The 18,841-nt window shown below is 38.0% G+C and overlaps 1 protein-coding gene across 1 annotated transcript in view; it reads left to right on the plus strand.

Moving 5' to 3' along the window:
- PPARG (peroxisome proliferator-activated receptor gamma) overlaps positions 1-18,841 on the plus strand; it is a 120,811-nt gene that overhangs the window by 76,169 nt on the left and 25,801 nt on the right. The window contains exons 5-6 of the mRNA XM_008572871.1: positions 7,278-7,416; positions 16,607-16,806. Coding sequence (XP_008571093.1) covers positions 7,278-7,416; positions 16,607-16,806 — 339 coding nt within the window. The remainder of the gene's footprint in view (positions 1-7,277; positions 7,417-16,606; positions 16,807-18,841) is intronic.

Below are 18,841 nucleotides of genomic sequence, written 5' to 3' on the forward strand. Positions count from 1 at the left end.
AAACTATTTACATGATAATATTAACTTGTTATTTACCTCGTTCACTCTCATTCTTTCAGGAGGATAAGTGAAGTGTTCTAGAAGTTACATATCATGGGACAATGACAAAGCTCTGATGGCTAATGGAATGCCTGCTTCTATGTTCTTCTACATAATAATTTCTCAGTTTTAATTTCTAGTCTCATAAATATCAGTAGAGGGAGCCCACATAAACAGAAGCTCTTTGGGGTCTTGAATAATTTTCAAGAGAGTAAAGGGGTCCTGAGACCAAAAAGTTTGAGACCCACTTTTATAAGGCATTGAGGCTGAAGTGATACAATGACTCATTTGCCACTTTGGAACTAAACAAAGTTGCTGCCACATTCTGAATACGATTACAGTAGACCAGTGGCTGTCAGTAATCAAAGCTGTCTCCTTAACTTATCACCAATACTCAGTGAAATTAGCAAATGTGCTTGACTCATCTCTGTGCGTTTTCTGAAAGATGCTTTGGCAGTTAGTTTATCATTTACTATTTTAGTAGGATGTGGGATATACCCATGATTAAAATACAGTTGACCACAACTGTAGCTGCAGACTAATGGGTTGAAAAGAATAGTTATATTGCTTAAAATAGCTGTTGGCAGGTCTTCTTAAACAATTTTACAATGCCAGTGAAACAGGTTTATATTAGTGATCCTTGCCAAAATTCAGTTAAACAGATGGGAACGAATAGATTGGGTTTGGATTGCAGTGACAGATTCTTGGGTATGTTGATATTGCAAACTTATATAAAATAAAGCCTTTATCTACTGAAAGATACCTTAGAACTTTGCAAAGCCATCATTTAGTGCTTACAAATTGGACACTTGTTCTTTTTCTTTAGTAGGTTTCATTCTATTTTTCTATATTTAATGAAAGATCATTTTAAGACTGTAAACTTACCTAAAGATATAAGTAAATACAATCTACCACACAATACAATGTAATCTACTTTTGTATTTCTATGTAGGACTCTACCTCAGGAAGGGTTTTTAATCTGTCCCCGCCTGCCAGTGGTAGCTCATTGATTCAGCTACTATGAGCCAGACCACTTCATGAGAAAGCTGAATGCGAGCCCAACTTGGGGTTGTTGATTTCATTGTAGACTTAGCAGTACCATTCTTAAGTCTCATTGCACTTGACGTTTTGTTAAAAGTAAAGTAATTAAGGAGAAGTTGTAGGAAATTAAAAAAAATGATACACACACAAAAAAAACCCCACAGGTATTACCTTCTCACAGACAAATGTGAAGACTTTAGAATAAATATATACGCAAAACAATTTTCTGAAATGTTGACTGATGCCGCTCCATCACACTGATTCACAGACTTCATAATAATTAGAAGAGGAAGTTGTTGAAAATGCACATCGTTTTATGGACTCTGAAATATTAAAGAAGGATGTTGAATAAACTGGCTTTATTCTTCAAAACAGTGAATAATTTTACAGAAAAGCATTCAGTAATATCCTTACATCTCCTCTCTAGATTTCTTGAAGAGTCGAATGACAAGAAAACAATTGATTATCATGAATTTAGTGTAAAAAAAAAAAAAAAGAATAGTGAAAGCAAGTTCAAGGTATGTGCTGAAGTCTGTATGTCTTCGGTTCCAGAATTTATGTACATATACAGCACATAAATTATATTCAGAATGATTATTCTTGGGCTGAGCCCGTGGCGCACTCGGGAGGGTGCGGCGCTGGAAGCGCTCCCGCCATGGGTTCGGATCCTAATATAGGGATGACCGGTGTGCTCACAGCGCTCACTGGCTGAGCGTGGTGCAGCCGGTCTCAAAAAGGACAAAAAAAAAAAAAGAATGATTATTCTTTAGCATTGGAAGACCCTAAGTCATCACAAAAAGAATATGATTTACTTTTGAAAGGCGTCATGTGAGCCAAGCCAAAAATTTGCATTAAAGGGTTAAACTTAAATAACATAATTCTCTTACCAAAAATGTTATCTCTAGCCATGCCAAATAACCAAGTATTCTGTGACCCATCATCCCATTGTCAGTTAGCCAAGCAACATTTCAACCACTAATATTAGTTTTAAGAAGTGAAAATCAGGGGCTGGCCAGTTAGCTGTTAGTTAGAGCGCTGTCTTGTAACACCAAGGTCAAGGGTTTGGATTCCGTACCAGCCAGCCACCAAAAACAAACAAAACAAAAATCCAAAAAGTAAAAGTCAGAAGTCAAGAAATATCTTTTTTTTTTTTTTTTTTTTCCTGACCAGTAAGGGGATCGCAACCCTCGGCACGGTGTTGTCTGCGCCATGCTCAGTCAGTGTGTGCACCAGCCATCCCTATATAGGATCCGAACCCGCGGTCTCGGCACTACCAGCGCCACACTCTCCCGAGTGAGCCACGAGGCTGGCCCTAAGAATTATCTTAAAATATATATGATCACAATACAAAAATCAAAATTTCTCATCAACATTTATTGGCGAGAACAGTTCTATACATTAGCTTTCTATTAATCACTGAAAAAATACCTTTTTTATATCCAAAGATCCTCAGAACTCTTTGAGAGTTCAGGAGGCTTCAACTTCCAACACGTCCCACATAGGACATATTCTATGAGATATTGCTGATCTCACAACAGGTAGGGAAAATTCTTCAAAACAACATCAGCAAGGCCGGCCCGGTGGCGCACTGGATAGTGCGCCGCTTGGGAAGCGCGGCGGCGCTCCCGCCCGAGGGTTCGGATCCCACATACAGACCGGTTCCCACTCACTGGCTGAGCGAGGCGCGGGAGCAACGCCGAGGGTTGCAATCCCGTTGCCGGTCCCCGGTCCGGTACGGGGGCAACACTGAGGGTTGCGATCCGTTGCCGGACACGGAAAAAGACAAAAGACAAAAAAAAAACAAAACAACAACATCAGCAAAACCAGACAAATTTTAGGACCTGAGCATGAGCTGCAGGCACACTTAGAGGGGCAGGGTTTTCCTCATGATAGATGCCCATAGAGGTACTGAGATGGAGCATTGCCCCAAAGGCAGACACCTGCAGCAGTTTTCCCCAAGAGCCATCAGTGAGGAGGAACTGAGTCTGGGGCTTCTGAATTAAGCCAGGATGCTCAAGAATGTCAGAAATAGTCATAAGTCAGTGGTGCCCCCAGCTTCCAGCAGAAACATCTGCAAATTCTCCTTGAAGGAAAGAATTCCCAATTATACCCTATAGGATTCTAACAGTTTAAGGTCAAGATATTAGTTCAAAATAAAATATCAGCAAGCAAAGCAAAAGGCAATCACCTTGAATGACATTCACCAAAAATAAACAAAAAAACTGATACAGACTCCTTGGTCCAACCTACCCAAGGAAAGCAGGTATTGGTATTGCCTGATACAGAATATAGAACAGCTATGTGAGCATTGTTTAAAGAAAGACAGCAGGATCACAGCAATGAACACACAACAATAGACTATCAGGAATAACCATGGCATATTTGAAAACAAGCCAAGTGAAGCTTTTAAAAGTTAAAAATATAATTATTGAAATAAAAATTCAATGGAAGGGTTATGGACAAAGCAGAAGGAAGGATTATTAAACTGAAAGATAACATGCACCAAAGTTACCAGTCTTGAGACCAACAGTGTCTTAAAGAATATGTCCTATTCAGGATCTGCTGGGATTTGAGCGCACTTTTCATTCTTGAAGAGTTCATAGGATCTTTGAATATTAAAAAGGTACCTTCTTCACTGATCGATAGAAGAATACAGTACAGAACTGTTTTCACTAATGAACGTTGGTAAGAAATGTGTGTGTTTACTTTTTTGGCAGTGTAATTACATATTTTGTGTGTTTTCTTGGCCGCTGTTATGATTTTTACTCTTGCAATCAACATTAATGAGTAATTAGTGAAAAGAAGATAGAAGATACAAATGAAGAGTTCAGAAATATGACGGCTAGAATAAGAAGGTCTAGCACTTGCCTAATTGGAGTCCAAGGACAGATGAGCACGTGAAGCCACGATGCAGAAACATGTCCAAGAAGATAAGTGAAAAGAGATCCATGCCCAGGCACACTGCAGTAAAACTGCAGAATACCAAAAACAAATAGAATGTATAAAAACAACCAAAAAGAAAAGAAAGATCACCTTCAAAGTCAATCGACAAGAGACTTCTCAACAGCAACAACAGAGGCACAAAGATAACGGAATTCAAAGTGTTAAGAGAAGATAACTGAATACTTGTAATCTCTCACGAATGAGGGTGAAAAGAAAATGTTTACAGGTTAAAAAAGCAAAAACACTGAAAAAGTAGTAAGCCATAGAGAGGAGAAGACATTGGCAACACCTGTAACAGACAACAGATTAATACCTAGAATATATAAAGAGTGTCTAAAATCAATTTTAAGAAAAAAACAATCCAGGGCCGGCCCAGTGGCGCACTGCTACAGTGCGCCGCTTGGGAGTGTGGCGGCGCTCCCGCTGAGGGTTCAGATCCCACATACAGACCGGCCGCTCACTGGCTGAGCGAGGTGCGGGCGCGACACCGAGGGTTGCGATCCCGTTGCCGGTCCCGGTCCGGTACGGGCGCGACACTGAAGGTTGTGATCCGTTGCCGGTCACGAAAAAAGACAAAAAAAGGAAAAAAGAAAAAGAAAAAAACAATCCATTAGAAACTGGAAAGTGAAAAGCCAGGGAAATACACATGGAGATCATACTTATATTCTATTTTACACATACTAGATTGTCAGAAATCAAGTCTGGCCACACCAAGTGTGGGAGAAATTAGAACTTTTATAAACTGCTTGTGGGAGTGTGAATTGATATAACCCGTATAGAAAACCATTTGGAATTATCTTGTACAATTTAACATTTATTTATTGTACAATCCATAAACTCCACTCCTAGGTAACTCTTGCACATGTGCGTCATAAAATAAGATCATAAAATAAGAATATTTATAGAAGCATTGCTCATAATAGCAAGAAATTGTCAACAATTCAAACATACATCAATATGCAAAAAGATAATAAATTGTATAGTTGTACAATGGAATATTATGTAATTGTGAAAATGAATGATCACAGCTTCTCACCAGAAAGCAGATGAATTTTAGAAACCTAGTACAAATTTTTCAGAAACTACATATAGTATGATACTGATATCAGTAAAGTCTCAAAACAAGCAAAATTGTATAATATATTTAGTTTTACATACTATGTGATATTTTCTTTTTTTTTTTTTTTTCCTTTTTGTCTTTTTTTCGTGTCCGGCAACGGATCACAACCCTCAGTGTTGCGCCCGTACCGGACTGGGACCGGCAATGGGACCGCAACCCTCGGTGTTGCTCCCACACCTCGCTCAGCCAGTGAGCGGGAACCGGTCTGTATGTGGGATCCGAACCCTCAGCGGGAGCGCCACCGCACTCCCAAGCGGCGCACTGTAGCAGTGCACCACCGGGCCGGCCCCTAGGTGATATTTTCTTAAAGGGAAAGGAAATCGCAAACACAAAGTTGAGAAAAATTATTGCTTTGTGAAGATGGGACAAGGGGTAGGGGGTGGATAAAGGAAGAATACATAAGTAAATGAAAATCGCTGGTCATGATTTTAAATCTAGGGTTGGACGATGGACTCCTGTGTGATGTTTTATAATTATGTGTATTTTTTAGTTTGTAACTAATATTAGGTTTAATAATCTAATAAAAATTAAAAGGAAAAGAGCATGCCAATAGCCTTGTAACATTTTGGTCACAATTTAGAATCGCAAAATAGCAGAGATGGAAGTGCTCTCTCATTTTACAGATGGAAAAGGTGAGGCCCAGGAAGTTAAGTGGTACACGTATTCATTCAACACAATTTAATGGAGTACTATTGAAGGTTTGGATTACATCCAGGGGTGTAAGAGATGATCCTTGCCCCCGTGGAGCTCACTGTTTTAATTGAGTGGTGGGGGAGGGACAGAAAAGAAACACAACATAATAAGTAGATTTTATGGTATGTTAGAAAGTTACAAGTGCTATTGGAAAAAGAAAAACTAGAGCAGAGTCAAGGGGATCAAGAGTTCCAGAAGAGAGGTGGGGCAGGGACAGGCCCATTAGTATTAAATAGGGTGGTTAAGCCTTATTGAGAAGGTGAGATGTTAGCCAAACTTGAAGGCAGTGAGGGAGATTGGCAAGAGTATATTTAGAGGAAGCACTTCCCACGTGAGAGAAAGTGAGGAGTGACTTCAAGGATTTTGGCTAAGAAGTTTCTTTCAAGGATGGGGTTGCATCAGCTGAGATGGAGAAAGCTGCAAGTGAGTTTGTAGGGGAAGGTCAGGACTTTAGTTTTGGACCTGCAGGGTTGGAGGTGGTTATTAGATATTCGAGTGAAGATGTCAAGTAAGCAGTAAAACATACTCGTCTAGAGCTCAAGATAAAAATCCAGAGAAAGTCAAAATGCATGTCAGTGGTAAAACCAATATTAATTCAGTGCTTTTGTACCAAACAGGGCCGGATAAATTTGAAAGAGTTAAGAACTGAGTTTCATGAAGATGAGCACAATAGAAATGAATAGGAACAGTTTGAACCCAAAAAATGGAGTTAGAGAACATTTCTGATTAGATTTTTTTTTCAGTTCTTTCCAAAAGAAATAAATTTAGCAGAATACTCAGTCTCAAGTTGATGTATTTACCATTTTGAAATAGCGTTAGATTTTCTGAGGATTTATCTATTACTTTTCATGTTATTTCTTATTATTTCTGTCTATGGGCTACAGTGATTATGGGGCACTCTTTCAACTATGTAAATAAATGAAACAAATTCTGCAGGAAATTATGCAACAGAGAGAATTCCAAAAAATTATCCACATGTGGATTTTTATTGGCCCTGATCATGCTTTAGAATGAAATGATTATAACTTTGCCAAACTGCTTAGCACAACTATAAAGACTGGGGGATGCTGCTGGAATGACTTGCAGAAAGACTGAACTGATTACATGGTGTTTTATTTGCATTACATTAAATCCAGAGCACTTCTTAGAGCATGCTGAAAACCAAATGCAGAGCCAAGAAACGTTGAATGACATCAGTGGATGTGGTCAGTGTCTAAGAGCTAAAAAAGGACACTGGAAATCCTCTGGTTCTTTGTTTTATAGCAAAGAAAATTGAGTTACAGAGAGGTTAGGTGACTCGTCTAAAGTCACCAGTCACAGAACTGTGTCCAGAACCCACATTTTCAGATACCCAGGTCAGTGCATCTTTAGCCTTACATTTCTGCTTCTATGTGTCAAAAATACTTAAAAGTTGCTTCTTTTTTTCCATGTTCCCTTGCAGGGTTTTTTCCGAAGGACAATCAGATTGAAGCTTATTTATGATAGGTGTGATCTTAACTGTCGGATCCACAAAAAAAGTAGAAATAAATGTCAGTACTGTCGATTTCAAAAGTGCCTTGCTGTGGGGATGTCTCATAATGGTAAGTTAACACTTTTTACCATGTACTTTATTATTCTCATTATAGCTGCTAGGTCAGTAGACACTGGGGCCATTACTGAAAATGTTTATAGTTTTTTCACAAAATGCCAGATTTCAGAATATTGCGTGCTGATAAAGCATTTCTCATTTAGGTCAGTGCTTATAAGCTTTTTTGTATGGAATCCTTCTCTCTGTGGTTGAGCATCTGCCATGATAGAAGAAGAGACTTGAAGATCTGGGTGATGATGGAAAAAACTGTAGTGTTTTAAAACAAATGTAATAATAATTGTGATTAATTTTTATGTTGCTTTAATAGCATTAAAAACAGAAATATACTTTATGTGTATCAATAATTTCTACTTTAAATGTAAGAAAGTCCGGACAATTTCTGGGTAAGGAACTTTGAGTGGTATATCAGAATTTAGATTTATGTAACTTTTTAAAATGCTTTTTACTATGCCAAGATGAATATAGCATTATCCTTAACTTCAAGGAACATACAAACTTGTGGAAAGGATAAAGCAAACATTTGAAAGTTCCACAAAACTTCAGTGCTGTGGAAACATAAGAGAATGAAATATCCTACCTTTAAAATCTGTACCTGAAATCAAGCTTATGACTTCAGGTGTCAACTTAAAGGAGAAAATATAGAAAACCTGAGAAGACCCATGTTTTCAGGAACTATAGAACTAACTCAGTAAAATGATGAAAGATAGGTCTGTTTGAAGAAATAATTCTTTGTCACCATTTGGTTCTGATTGGCTGACTGGCTCACAGAACAAATTTTAGATGTAACTTGATAGTAGTATATTTGTCAGGTATTTTCAGTACTTTCAAAAATCATTATGGGCTCAAGAAATAAAAAATGCCAAAGTGATCACATTAAACATAAAGTCTCATTTCATTTGATATCCTGTTTTTTCTTTCTTTTGCTTTCATCCCTATTAAAACTGATCTAGTGAAAAGATAATCTTTGAAATCAGTCTTCATCTATATGGGACTCTAAAGCATCTGAGAAAATTAAACTTTTGTTCTGCTGTGCAGATGTTTGGTTTTCACAGTAAGAAGCCATCAAGATACCTGAGAATCACTAATTGGTTGATAACCCTACCCTTTAAAAATAGTTTATAAAATGATATTTGTATCATTAATATGGGTCAGTTCCTCTAAAGGCAAGGACGTGTTTTGAATGGAGCTATCAGCAGTCCAGGAGAGGATGGAAACTTGGTCCAACTTTCTTCTGCTGTTTAGCAGTAACAGCAGCAGTCATTGATTGCGAAACAATATGTTGGTTTAATTCTATCAGTTTCCTTTTTATTTCAGACCTCATAAAATATAATGGCAAGTTTTCAAGTCAAGGGTTATATTTTTATGTGATGCAATCAAGTTGCAATATACTTATTTCATCTTTATGAAGAAATCATTGACTTTGAGGTCATTATCACTGAGACAGCCTAGGAAAACGTGCCAGTTCTGCTTTTACTACTATTTATTTTTTGTCTACCTGTTAAAAAATTGTCACTCCACACATTTATGAAAAATATATTTCCCGTACTTACAGGCACTGCACACGTTGATGAAAAATGTATCTCCTATTATTGTTTACAAGCAAATATTATTTAAAGCTCAACCTATACAGTATTGATAGTATAATTTTTCCCTCCCAGAAAAGTCAAAGAAAGCTATCATAAACTTGAAAATAAAGTCATTTTTTACTTCACATGGCAATTATTTTATAGAGATAGTGGGCATTCTTGGTAGGGAGTATTTAGTTCTCTCAAAGGCATGTTTGCTGCACAGAAAACATCCATATAATCTAGACACAAGAAGGGAAACTCAACAACTAGGTTTTGATTAATTTTTCCGGTTATCCTGATAAAGGAAACATTTCTAAATACAGGGTTTTCAGGGCCGGCCCATGGCTCACTTGGGAGAGTGTGGTGCTGATAACACCAAGGCCAAGGGTTCGGATCCCTGTATAGGGATGGCCGGTTAGCTCACTTGGGAGAGCATGGTGCTGACAACACCAAGTCAAGGGTTAAGATCCTCTTACTGGTCAACTATTAAAAAAATAAATTAAATAAATAAATAAATACAGGGTTTTCTAGGAAATTGTAGTCACTATTTAAAATTCATTATTTTGGCCAATGCCTTTTTAAGTTATCAAAAGAGTCTTCCAGTGTTGTGCCAAAATCAGCACCTAGCTGTTTTCAGTATGCACAATAAGAAATGAACATGCTGCAAATTAAATTTACTCTGTCTGCATTAGTTTTATTCCTGCTCTTTGGTCTTTGCGCATTCGATATGTTCAACTTCTCCTTAGCCACACCCTCCCAGCTTGGAAGGATACTTCTCAAGTAACCACTGAGGAACCCTAAGGGCCCTGGGGAATATTGTTAGAAAATTAGTAATCACTAAGTCCTTTCGGTTTTGAAAATTCTATTATTCTGTATAATGAAACAACCTAATTCACTGAATTTTTCACTTTTCCTTCTTTTTTTACTAACTGCTATACTAATGAGGATAAATTTTTAATTTTCATCTAGCTATGCCATATCTTATAGACAATGTTACACTCTTCCCAAATATGGCATGTCAATTGTCTGAATTTAAAACTGTTCACCTATGTGTTTTGGTGCCATAAAAATATAATGTATGTGCCCGAATCAGGACTGTATGTTCTGATCAATTGTTGAGCAATTTAAGGCGGTTAGTCTGATGATTGTGTAGTCCCAGAGTAGAAACCCGAAGCAGTCTGGGCTAGAGAAAGTATAAGTGGTATATTAGATTATGCAGTAAAGCTCTTCAGATGGAACTTTCATCTTGATTGTGACACATAGCCTAAACATCATAGAAAAACACATGATTGCAAAATTCTCCCAGTTGGAAACTGTTGTTTCTCAAATATTCATCTTCAGCATTGGGTAGAAAAAACACCTAGGTGTTGGATTGATTAATGTGCCACGGAAACAAATTTTTTGTTTTTCTGTTAAGTAATCAAGATAAACACATGTGCCAATTATTTTGGTCATTTAACAATCCATCATTTCTAGACCATGGGTCAGTCCCACTGATTGCTCAGAAGTCTTCCTGAGTCATCCCAAGCACAACCAATTCAAAACCCTGTCTAGACACCACCTTTACAGGAAAGCTCAAAACGAAAGTAAAGCAGAAATAAAGACCCACTTCCTAGACTACCCAGAAGTGCATGTTACTTACTAAGTGATCATTGCATCACCTACTATTTGCTAGTGAAGCTGGTATCTGCAGAATCTTGATAAAAATACTGTCATGGATAATATTGTTTCTTCAGTCAAATGGGTGTTCGCACACATTTTTATAGTTTTTCAAAGTAGTAATTTTTATTTTAAAGACCTGCTGTCCAGTCTTTGATATTAATCATATTTCTAAAATTTGTCCTCTTTATTTTTAATAAACTCTCAGGAAAGAGAGAGCAGGAGTCATTACCACCTATTATGAATTAGAAGATGAAGTGAGGGACAACAGAATATAAGCTAAGAAAGAGGGACCACCAAAGAGATCTGCAATGTAGCGGGCAGAAGGACAGGAGAACCAGAAAAGCAGAAACCAGGATAAAAGATTTAAGAATTGAGAAGGTGGATTGGTCCACAGTAGTAAAGGCTGGGAGAATGCTGGAGAGCTCAAGTAGATTGAGAACCTAGAAGAGGACCCTTGGTGTGGCCATGAGAAAAGCATTCAGGACTTTCACAAGCAAAGTTTCTGTAAATTCAAATGAGGCAGAAACTAGATTGCAGTGGGTGAGGAAGTAAATAGAAAGTGACAAACAGAGAGAGAGAGAGAAACTACTCTTTCAGTAAGTTAAGTGGTGGAGGAAAGACAGCCTGAAGGGGAGCTGATACTAGGCTCAGGACCTTAAACATCCGCTGAGGCAGAAAGGATGGAGCTAGTAAGGAGAGGTACCTGAGAGGAATAATCTGTGTGTACTTCCGATCCCCCCCGGTCCTTTTTTCATCCTTGTGCCCGCCAGCCCAGTCTGTGTAGCACAGTGTCTTACATCGAACTGATGTTCAGTGAATGAATTAAATGATGTCAGGTAAGACTTCGGGGAGTCGGAGATTGAGTTCGAAGGTGAGGAGATGGTGTTTTGCTCATCTCTACTTTGGAAAGAAACCTAGGCAAATGTTTAAATGTCCTCAATGAATAGTTTTAAAAACGTTATCCTTACATAAAAATAACTTAATATTGATACTAAAGTTGCTCCTTGTTCTACTATAAAGGAACTAGGAAATCATAGTTATTAGATTGCCAGATCCTGCAAAACCTCCAAATGCGCAAGTCTTTTTTTTTTTTTTTCCTTTAAGAAGGAGAGGTGGAAAAACATAACTTATTGGCAACAGCCATATGAAAAGCAACAGTGTTGTAGAAGTCTTGTTTAGATGAACAAACATGTAAAAAGTGGAAAAATTGACCGTGAGACATCACCTTACTAATTGTCAAAGGCCTGATATGATTGCAAATTCACCCCTTAGATGTTGCAAGACAAAAATATTTTTAATAAGACTCAACTTATTTCATTCTTCTCTTTTCTATTGATTTATTATTTTGAAAATGTGCTTTAATTAATCTTTGTAATTAAGTAACAATTATCTTTAACACTCCTACAATTAGGTAGTTGTTTTAAAAACACATCTATTGTTTTTTAGCACCATACCCACATCTAAAAGGCAGGATATCTATTTCGCGTGCTTGGAGTTTGTGTTCAGTAATATCAGTACTAACTATACAATGCTGAAACCTATATGCTAGGAGTGAGCTACTTTCAGTTCAGTAAAAATGTGCTGTGTAAAGTTATGCTAGTTTACTTTCACCAGGAATTAATGAGTCCCTATCAAACCTAGTCTCTCGAAGGGAGCCTACTGATTCTGATATTGAGTTGTTTCTTTTTTTTTTACTAAGATACATGAATTCTCTGTAGGTGTACATGATTAATTATCCCAAATATGATACCGAATGCCAGTGTTCTGAAAGTTGCTCTATGTGACAGGTTCTAGATCTGTAAAACAGACAGAATGTGTCCTTTTTTTTTTAGGCCTTAATGACTAGATAAATATTGCTTTTAAAAAAAAGACAGCAGAGCGTGTTCCCAAGTACTATGTGTTGTGAACATTTGTAGAATTCTAGAGCTAAATGTATGCTAAAGAAAGGAAACTTTAGACATCTTTTCCAAGTTCCTTATTCTATAGATAAAGCAATCGAGGATCAGAGAAATTGTCATTTTCTTAAAGCCACATCGCTTGTTTGTCACTGAGCTGAAACTAGAAAGTAGACGTCCCTACTTCTGGAGAGGCCAAAAGCTCTGGCTCAGGGACTCAGTAATACATGAAGCAGTTTCCTTCTGTCTTGTGAGATTAATCAGCAACGGTAGAAAATTTGGAAAAGTATACTTGTATATGGGCACACTCAGCCTTTATATTTCTGGCGCCCAATCTAGAATGTTCATCTTCTATTTCTAAGTTCTTTATTCAGTCTTATAGGAAACAACAATCCAACTTCCATAACCTCTTTCATCTTGGTTCTCAGATTCTCCACTCAAAGGGTGGACACTGAGATTCAAGAATTACACCACCACTGAACAATTTAAAGACAGACAGAAATACACATTAGGTTTTCAGGGTTTGTTCTTTATCTGTGGGGGAGGTCGGTGTGCCATGGCTACTGTCTTGGTCTAGAACACACAGCAGCCATAGTTACTTTAGGCCACTTGGTCCACGTAATAAAAGCTGTGTGTATTAAGCATGGCCTTGTGCCGGGCACTGTGCTAAATACTTCTGTGCCTTTTCTCGTTACTTCACATGAGGCAGGCAGGTATGATTAGTGAGACTCAAAAGTAACAAAATATGAACGGTTTTTTCCCCTTAAAAAATGCATACAAATGAAAATTTTTATTTCCTCCACAACTTCAGATTTCTGTATGTTTTATGCGAATTTAGTCCCACCAAATGGGATGTATTTTTCATCCCTTTTCTGAATCTCTGGTGTGTAAAAATGCTAAAATCACCTACATAGTTAGTTGCACTGATAGTTAATGGGAGCTAACTTGTAGCATGGGCATTTAACAATACAGATAAGATTTAGCCTCTGGGGGAACTTCAACTTATAAAAATTCACATTTTATTTAGGCTCTAGCATAAGAATTTTGCTTTAATATCTCCTAATACTAAAATGATTTTTAAAGTTATTTTGGGGCTATTTTTATTAGGTTATGGAAAAGCAGGACTAGCAAATGTAATACGTGGCTATCTTTGGCTTTTTATTGTAAATTAACTTTTTTGATTACCCATTAGAAAAAAAAATGCTTTCCTCAGCATGTAAATTTTGTGTATGGTTTCTCATCTGTAAAAATTTACCCAGAGCTTAGAACAATGTCTGGCACACGACAGTCATTCAAAAATTATTCATCAAGTGAAAAGAAACAGTGTTGTGCAGTCTGTGAAATAACTCAAGTTCAAGAGCAACAATTAGTTGGTAATTCTAGCCACCTCTATTTCATTATATAACTCTGATTTTCTCCAAGTTTTACACCAGGATTTCTTCTTTTAATTTGTTATGATTCTTGGTGATTTCTCTTACGATCACTTTCCCAAACCTCCCAGTGTTCATACTGTCTCATTTTCTGTTTTCAAACTTGATGTTCTGGAGTTTAATTCATCATATTAACATATATTGTATACCTACTATGTGTATTTTGTTACACCCAAGAGCAAAGATGAGAAAACCTGGTATTCATCTCATATAATTTACATTCTAGTCGACTAACCAGTGTAAGCCAATATAGCAGTACAGTAATAGTTTGACACATGGACTAACGTAAGCATACAACAGGAGACCATCATGTAAGAAGCTTTTTCTAAATCGTCCCAAGCCCCAGGTTTTTGATATGCTCCTAACGTAGGGATAGCCTATCAGAATGTCCCATGGAAGACACATAATTCTAGAAAGTTCACAAGTGGTCTTACTTGCTGTGCCTTCCCTCTTTTCCCCACTCCCAATGGAGACCTACGAATGAATAAGGAAGCAAAAGATCGATTCTGAGCAGAGCCATCAGGAACAGCTTCACAGAGGATTTTGAAGGAATCTGCCTTCTGGGTTTTGCTTTGTTTTGTTTGTTCATTTTATTTCAAAGTGTATTATACAAGGATTTAATATGTGCCAGGCATTGTACTAAGTGCTGAGGATACAGTGATGAAAAAGGTTCCTGCCTTCATGGAGGTTATGTAGCCGGGGAGAAAAGAAAGCAGTTGTAGATAATTAGGATGACTGATGCTGTGAGAGAAGTAATGAGATCAGATCCTGAGGGACTCAAATAAAGCTAGGGGCAGAGGGGTGGGAGGATCATCAGGAGGTCGGAGTGTGAACAACAGTCCCCATCCCTGTGGAACTGAAAAGGAGGATGGGGACCCGTGGGTTTCTGCCAAAAAAAATTAAAAAGTAGCAATTCTTTAAAGATTTCTATTTAAAGGAGTCATGTACAAAGGATATATTTACCAAAAGTGTCTAAATAGAAACTAATTTAAAGGAATCCTAACTGAATTCTCTTCCCTCTAACTCCAAGGTTTCTAAGGAGGCCCCTACAACACAATAGTTGTAGGTAATAAAGGTTTGTAATAGTTGGTAATAACGGTTATTTAGGGTCAACTGAAATTAATTTGAGAATCAAGGATGCAGATCTCTTCTCTGGCAAATCCAAAATAAAATTCACCACATACTCAGATGGAAATGTTTCCATGCATTTTTATGTCTATGGTAGAAATGCTGCCTTTAGCATAATAATATATAGCAAAGAACCATCCATCTGTTCATTCCTTTATTCAGCAACCATTGGCTGAGCACCACTAAGTGCCAGAGATATAAACGAATATGGCTCCTTCTGTGCCCTCAAGGAGTTTACAGTCTAGTGAAGGAGATCATCATAAAAACACTTCACTGTGACACCAGCTGGTGAGTGTAGTAATGGAGGGGAATATCAGATACAATAGCCAAATGCCCTTATTATGGAAAAACGCAGTGTCCAAAGTGCATCCCCAAAATGACATTTTTCAAAGTAATATTTCGCAGCTATTATCAGTAGGGAGGAAGGAGAAAACATATCTGAGTTGAAAGAGGTATAAATAGATGATTTTTCCCTCAACCTAGGCCTTACTAATCTCTCCTAAGTGTTGGTCTTTGCCTTTCTTTCTCTCTTCTTCTTCTTTCACACTTCCTCACCCCCACAAGAATCCAGATGCTAAGAATATTGTCTTTTTGACAAACGCCATGAAGTGGTAATTCTGGAGAGTCAGGGGGATAATTCTGGCTTCTCTCCACTACATGTAAAAGTCCTCTCTGGCCAAATAAGACGAAATAAAGTATTATCCATATTTCTTTTTTCTTTTTGGCAACTGGCTGGACAGGGATCGAACCCTGGACCTTGGCGTTCTCAGCACCAAGCTCTCCCAAGTGAGCTAATTGGCCAGCCCATATTTCCTTCTAACAGGGACAAAACAGATCACACAAACTCCCTGAGAACAAAGCCTGTGTTTGTACAACTTATACTGCACAATTTCTTACTTTAATTCATGAAACATGTTGACCCTTCTAGTGCCTGACCTTATGTCAAATGCTGGTGATACAAAGATAAGTAAGACACTGTCTCTGGCCTTCAGGACATTGTTCTGTGGTGGGAAAAATAGGCATGTAAAATAACTGTAGTACAATGTGAAAGTTGCTGTCGTTGAAGTATGTACTAAGGGTTGTGGAGTACAGGGGAAGGAATAATGAACTCTGCTTAAAGAAGTCAGGGAAATCCCCGCAAAGAAGGTGACATTTGAATTGGGTCTTGAGGGATGAATAGGAGTCGCCTCTCAATTATTTCATGATTAAGTAAACATACTTTCCTTCCTTTGCTAAAGTCTTAAACTTTTTCACCATCTGGGCAGGATCGTGCATTACTTTTTTTAATTAAAGAAGTGAACAATTTAATTTTTACTCATAGTCTGTGCTACTATTGTGAAAAAAAACATGAGCAAAGTGGTAGATAGAAACCAGAACCTAAGATTAGTGGAGGGAAGAGGGTCTTCTTCTATGTGGGAACTAGAGCCGGGGAGAGAACCGTGTGTGTTAGGAGCAGTAATAATTCAGTGATTCATGCTGTCTTTCCTCTTCCTCTATAGCCATCAGGTTTGGGCGGATGCCACAGGCTGAGAAGGAGAAGCTGTTGGCGGAGATCTCCAGTGATATCGACCAGCTGAACCCAGAGTCCGCTGATCTCCGGGCCCTGGCAAAACATTTGTATGACTCATACATAAAGTCCTTCCCGCTGACCAAAGCAAAGGCGAGAGCAATCTTGACAGGAAAAACAACAGACAAATCAGTTAGTTCTCTTCTGCTGTCTTTGTATTGGGGGTGGCTGGGGTTATTTATTTATTTATTTATTTATTTATTTATTTATTTTTCCTTTGAGTAAATGACTTACCATGTTACACATGCATATGCAGAATATTTTTCAGCTGCTGGCTGTTAACATATTGCAGGCCGAGTTTGAAATGCCGGAAATGTTTGTAGATAGGTTAAGTAAACATCGTTTTGAAAAGGGAAAAAGTCCTCCAAGTCCTAATAAAATCTTTGAGAACAGAGTAAGAATGTACAGATGGTCTTAACTTTTAATGAATGAACTCAGGCTCCCTCATCCTACCACCTTCTTTCAGGATCCATCTCTTTTCTTAGCATCAAAATAACTGGCCACAACAATATTTGTTCAAGCAGCCCTGCTTTTCTCTGGGAAGGGCCTGATCTAGCCTTGGAAAAGGTATTCAGTCCCAGTGTTTTGAAGTTCAACATGGGATATAAAAATACGTTCCAGATATTATATTATTTTTCTTTCCTTGTAGCACTCTACTGATTATTGCTGGGGAACTGAAAGCTCTATCCTTTTATTACACATAGGAGTTTTATGTTCTGCAAGGCTCTGAGCTGCCTGGGCTACTCCAATGGATTCTCAGTGGTTCATTGAGTAGTACTATTTAGAAAACTCAGAATGGGTTATAATCATTACTGAGTCAAGTTTTCCAAGAAGCAGAACTCTTCCCTGATTGGAAACTTGAGAAAGCAACGTGGAATTATAAACAAAACAAAACTATACCTGGATGCTAGTCCCAGTTCTGCCATCAGCTTTCAGTGTGACCTGGATCATGTCTCTGTACCTCAGTTGTTAAAGACAGGATCTGGCTTTGATTATATTGTCTGCAGAATGTTCCCAGGGTAGTGAGAGCTGCAGAATACATTTAAAAGACACCACCCCAGCCCTTGAAAGCCCTAGTACGCAATCATTTATTTTCAAATGAGCACCTCCAGGAGAGCTGTGCAATTACTTGACAGATACATGTAACTTTTTCCTCACTCAGACATATTTTTGGGAAAATCTTATTACTCTCTAATGTATTTTGATGACTATCTCAAGATGTTATTTTTTTCCTTTTAGTGAAACTTTAGGAAGAATAGAATCAGCTAATAGAAAAAGAAAACTGGAGGATAGAGCCACGTGCCAATGAGGACAATGAGTTTTCTGACTTGCAAGAGAGGTCTTTGATGCCTTAATAATAACATATCTGGATCCAGCGCTTCACAACTTCAAAAATCTCGCACACTTATTAAGTTCGGGTCACAAGGCTATCTTATGACTGCTATTATCTTTTGGGGGGAATGGGTGTGGCTGGCTGGTACAAGGATATTATCTTCTTTTTAAATAGGAGTAAACTGAAGTCCAGAGAGTTAAGCTTTCTGCCCTAAGATCCCACAGAAAGCATGTGGAAGAACCAGGATTATAATGCAGGCTTTCTGACCTCTAGTTCAGAACATTCCTAGCATGATATTCCCTCAATACTGCAATACTTTTGGAACCCTTTGGCTGGTAATGAGCCAGGGAGACATGTACAATAAGAAAGCTTCATCCTGGGAAAACCTTCTGAGTATGATTTCTTTTTATCAGTTTTTAGAATGGCAGGAATTTTTCATCCCATTCTGTTATCCTGGTATTTTCACGGTCAGGAAATTGTTCTCGTGCTGTTTGTTCTTCTTGAATTACAGTGACTAGGACTGCTGCCCTGCACATGCGCAGGACTGCAGAATACACGTGGTAGTAAAGCTCAGGCTCTGTGTCATTCATTGAAAAGATTGGGCCGTAGCAAATCAAAAGTAAGTGAGGACCTACTTCTTTGTAACTGGTTTGACTATGGAAAATAAGCTGCGTTCATGTCCAGATAGAGAAATAAAAGAACTAGAGCAATGTGGCTAAGGAGAGTTGACACTTTAAGACAGATTACAATAGCTTACTGACAGCAAGTCTAGGAAGGAACTGGAGGCTAGGAGACCCAGAACTGGGGAAAGGATTGCTGAGATGGAAAGAACGC

This window comes from Galeopterus variegatus, unplaced genomic scaffold (assembly GCF_000696425.1).
Source record: "Galeopterus variegatus unplaced genomic scaffold, G_variegatus-3.0.2 Scaffold845, whole genome shotgun sequence".
Taxonomy (NCBI): domain Eukaryota; kingdom Metazoa; phylum Chordata; class Mammalia; order Dermoptera; family Cynocephalidae; genus Galeopterus; species Galeopterus variegatus.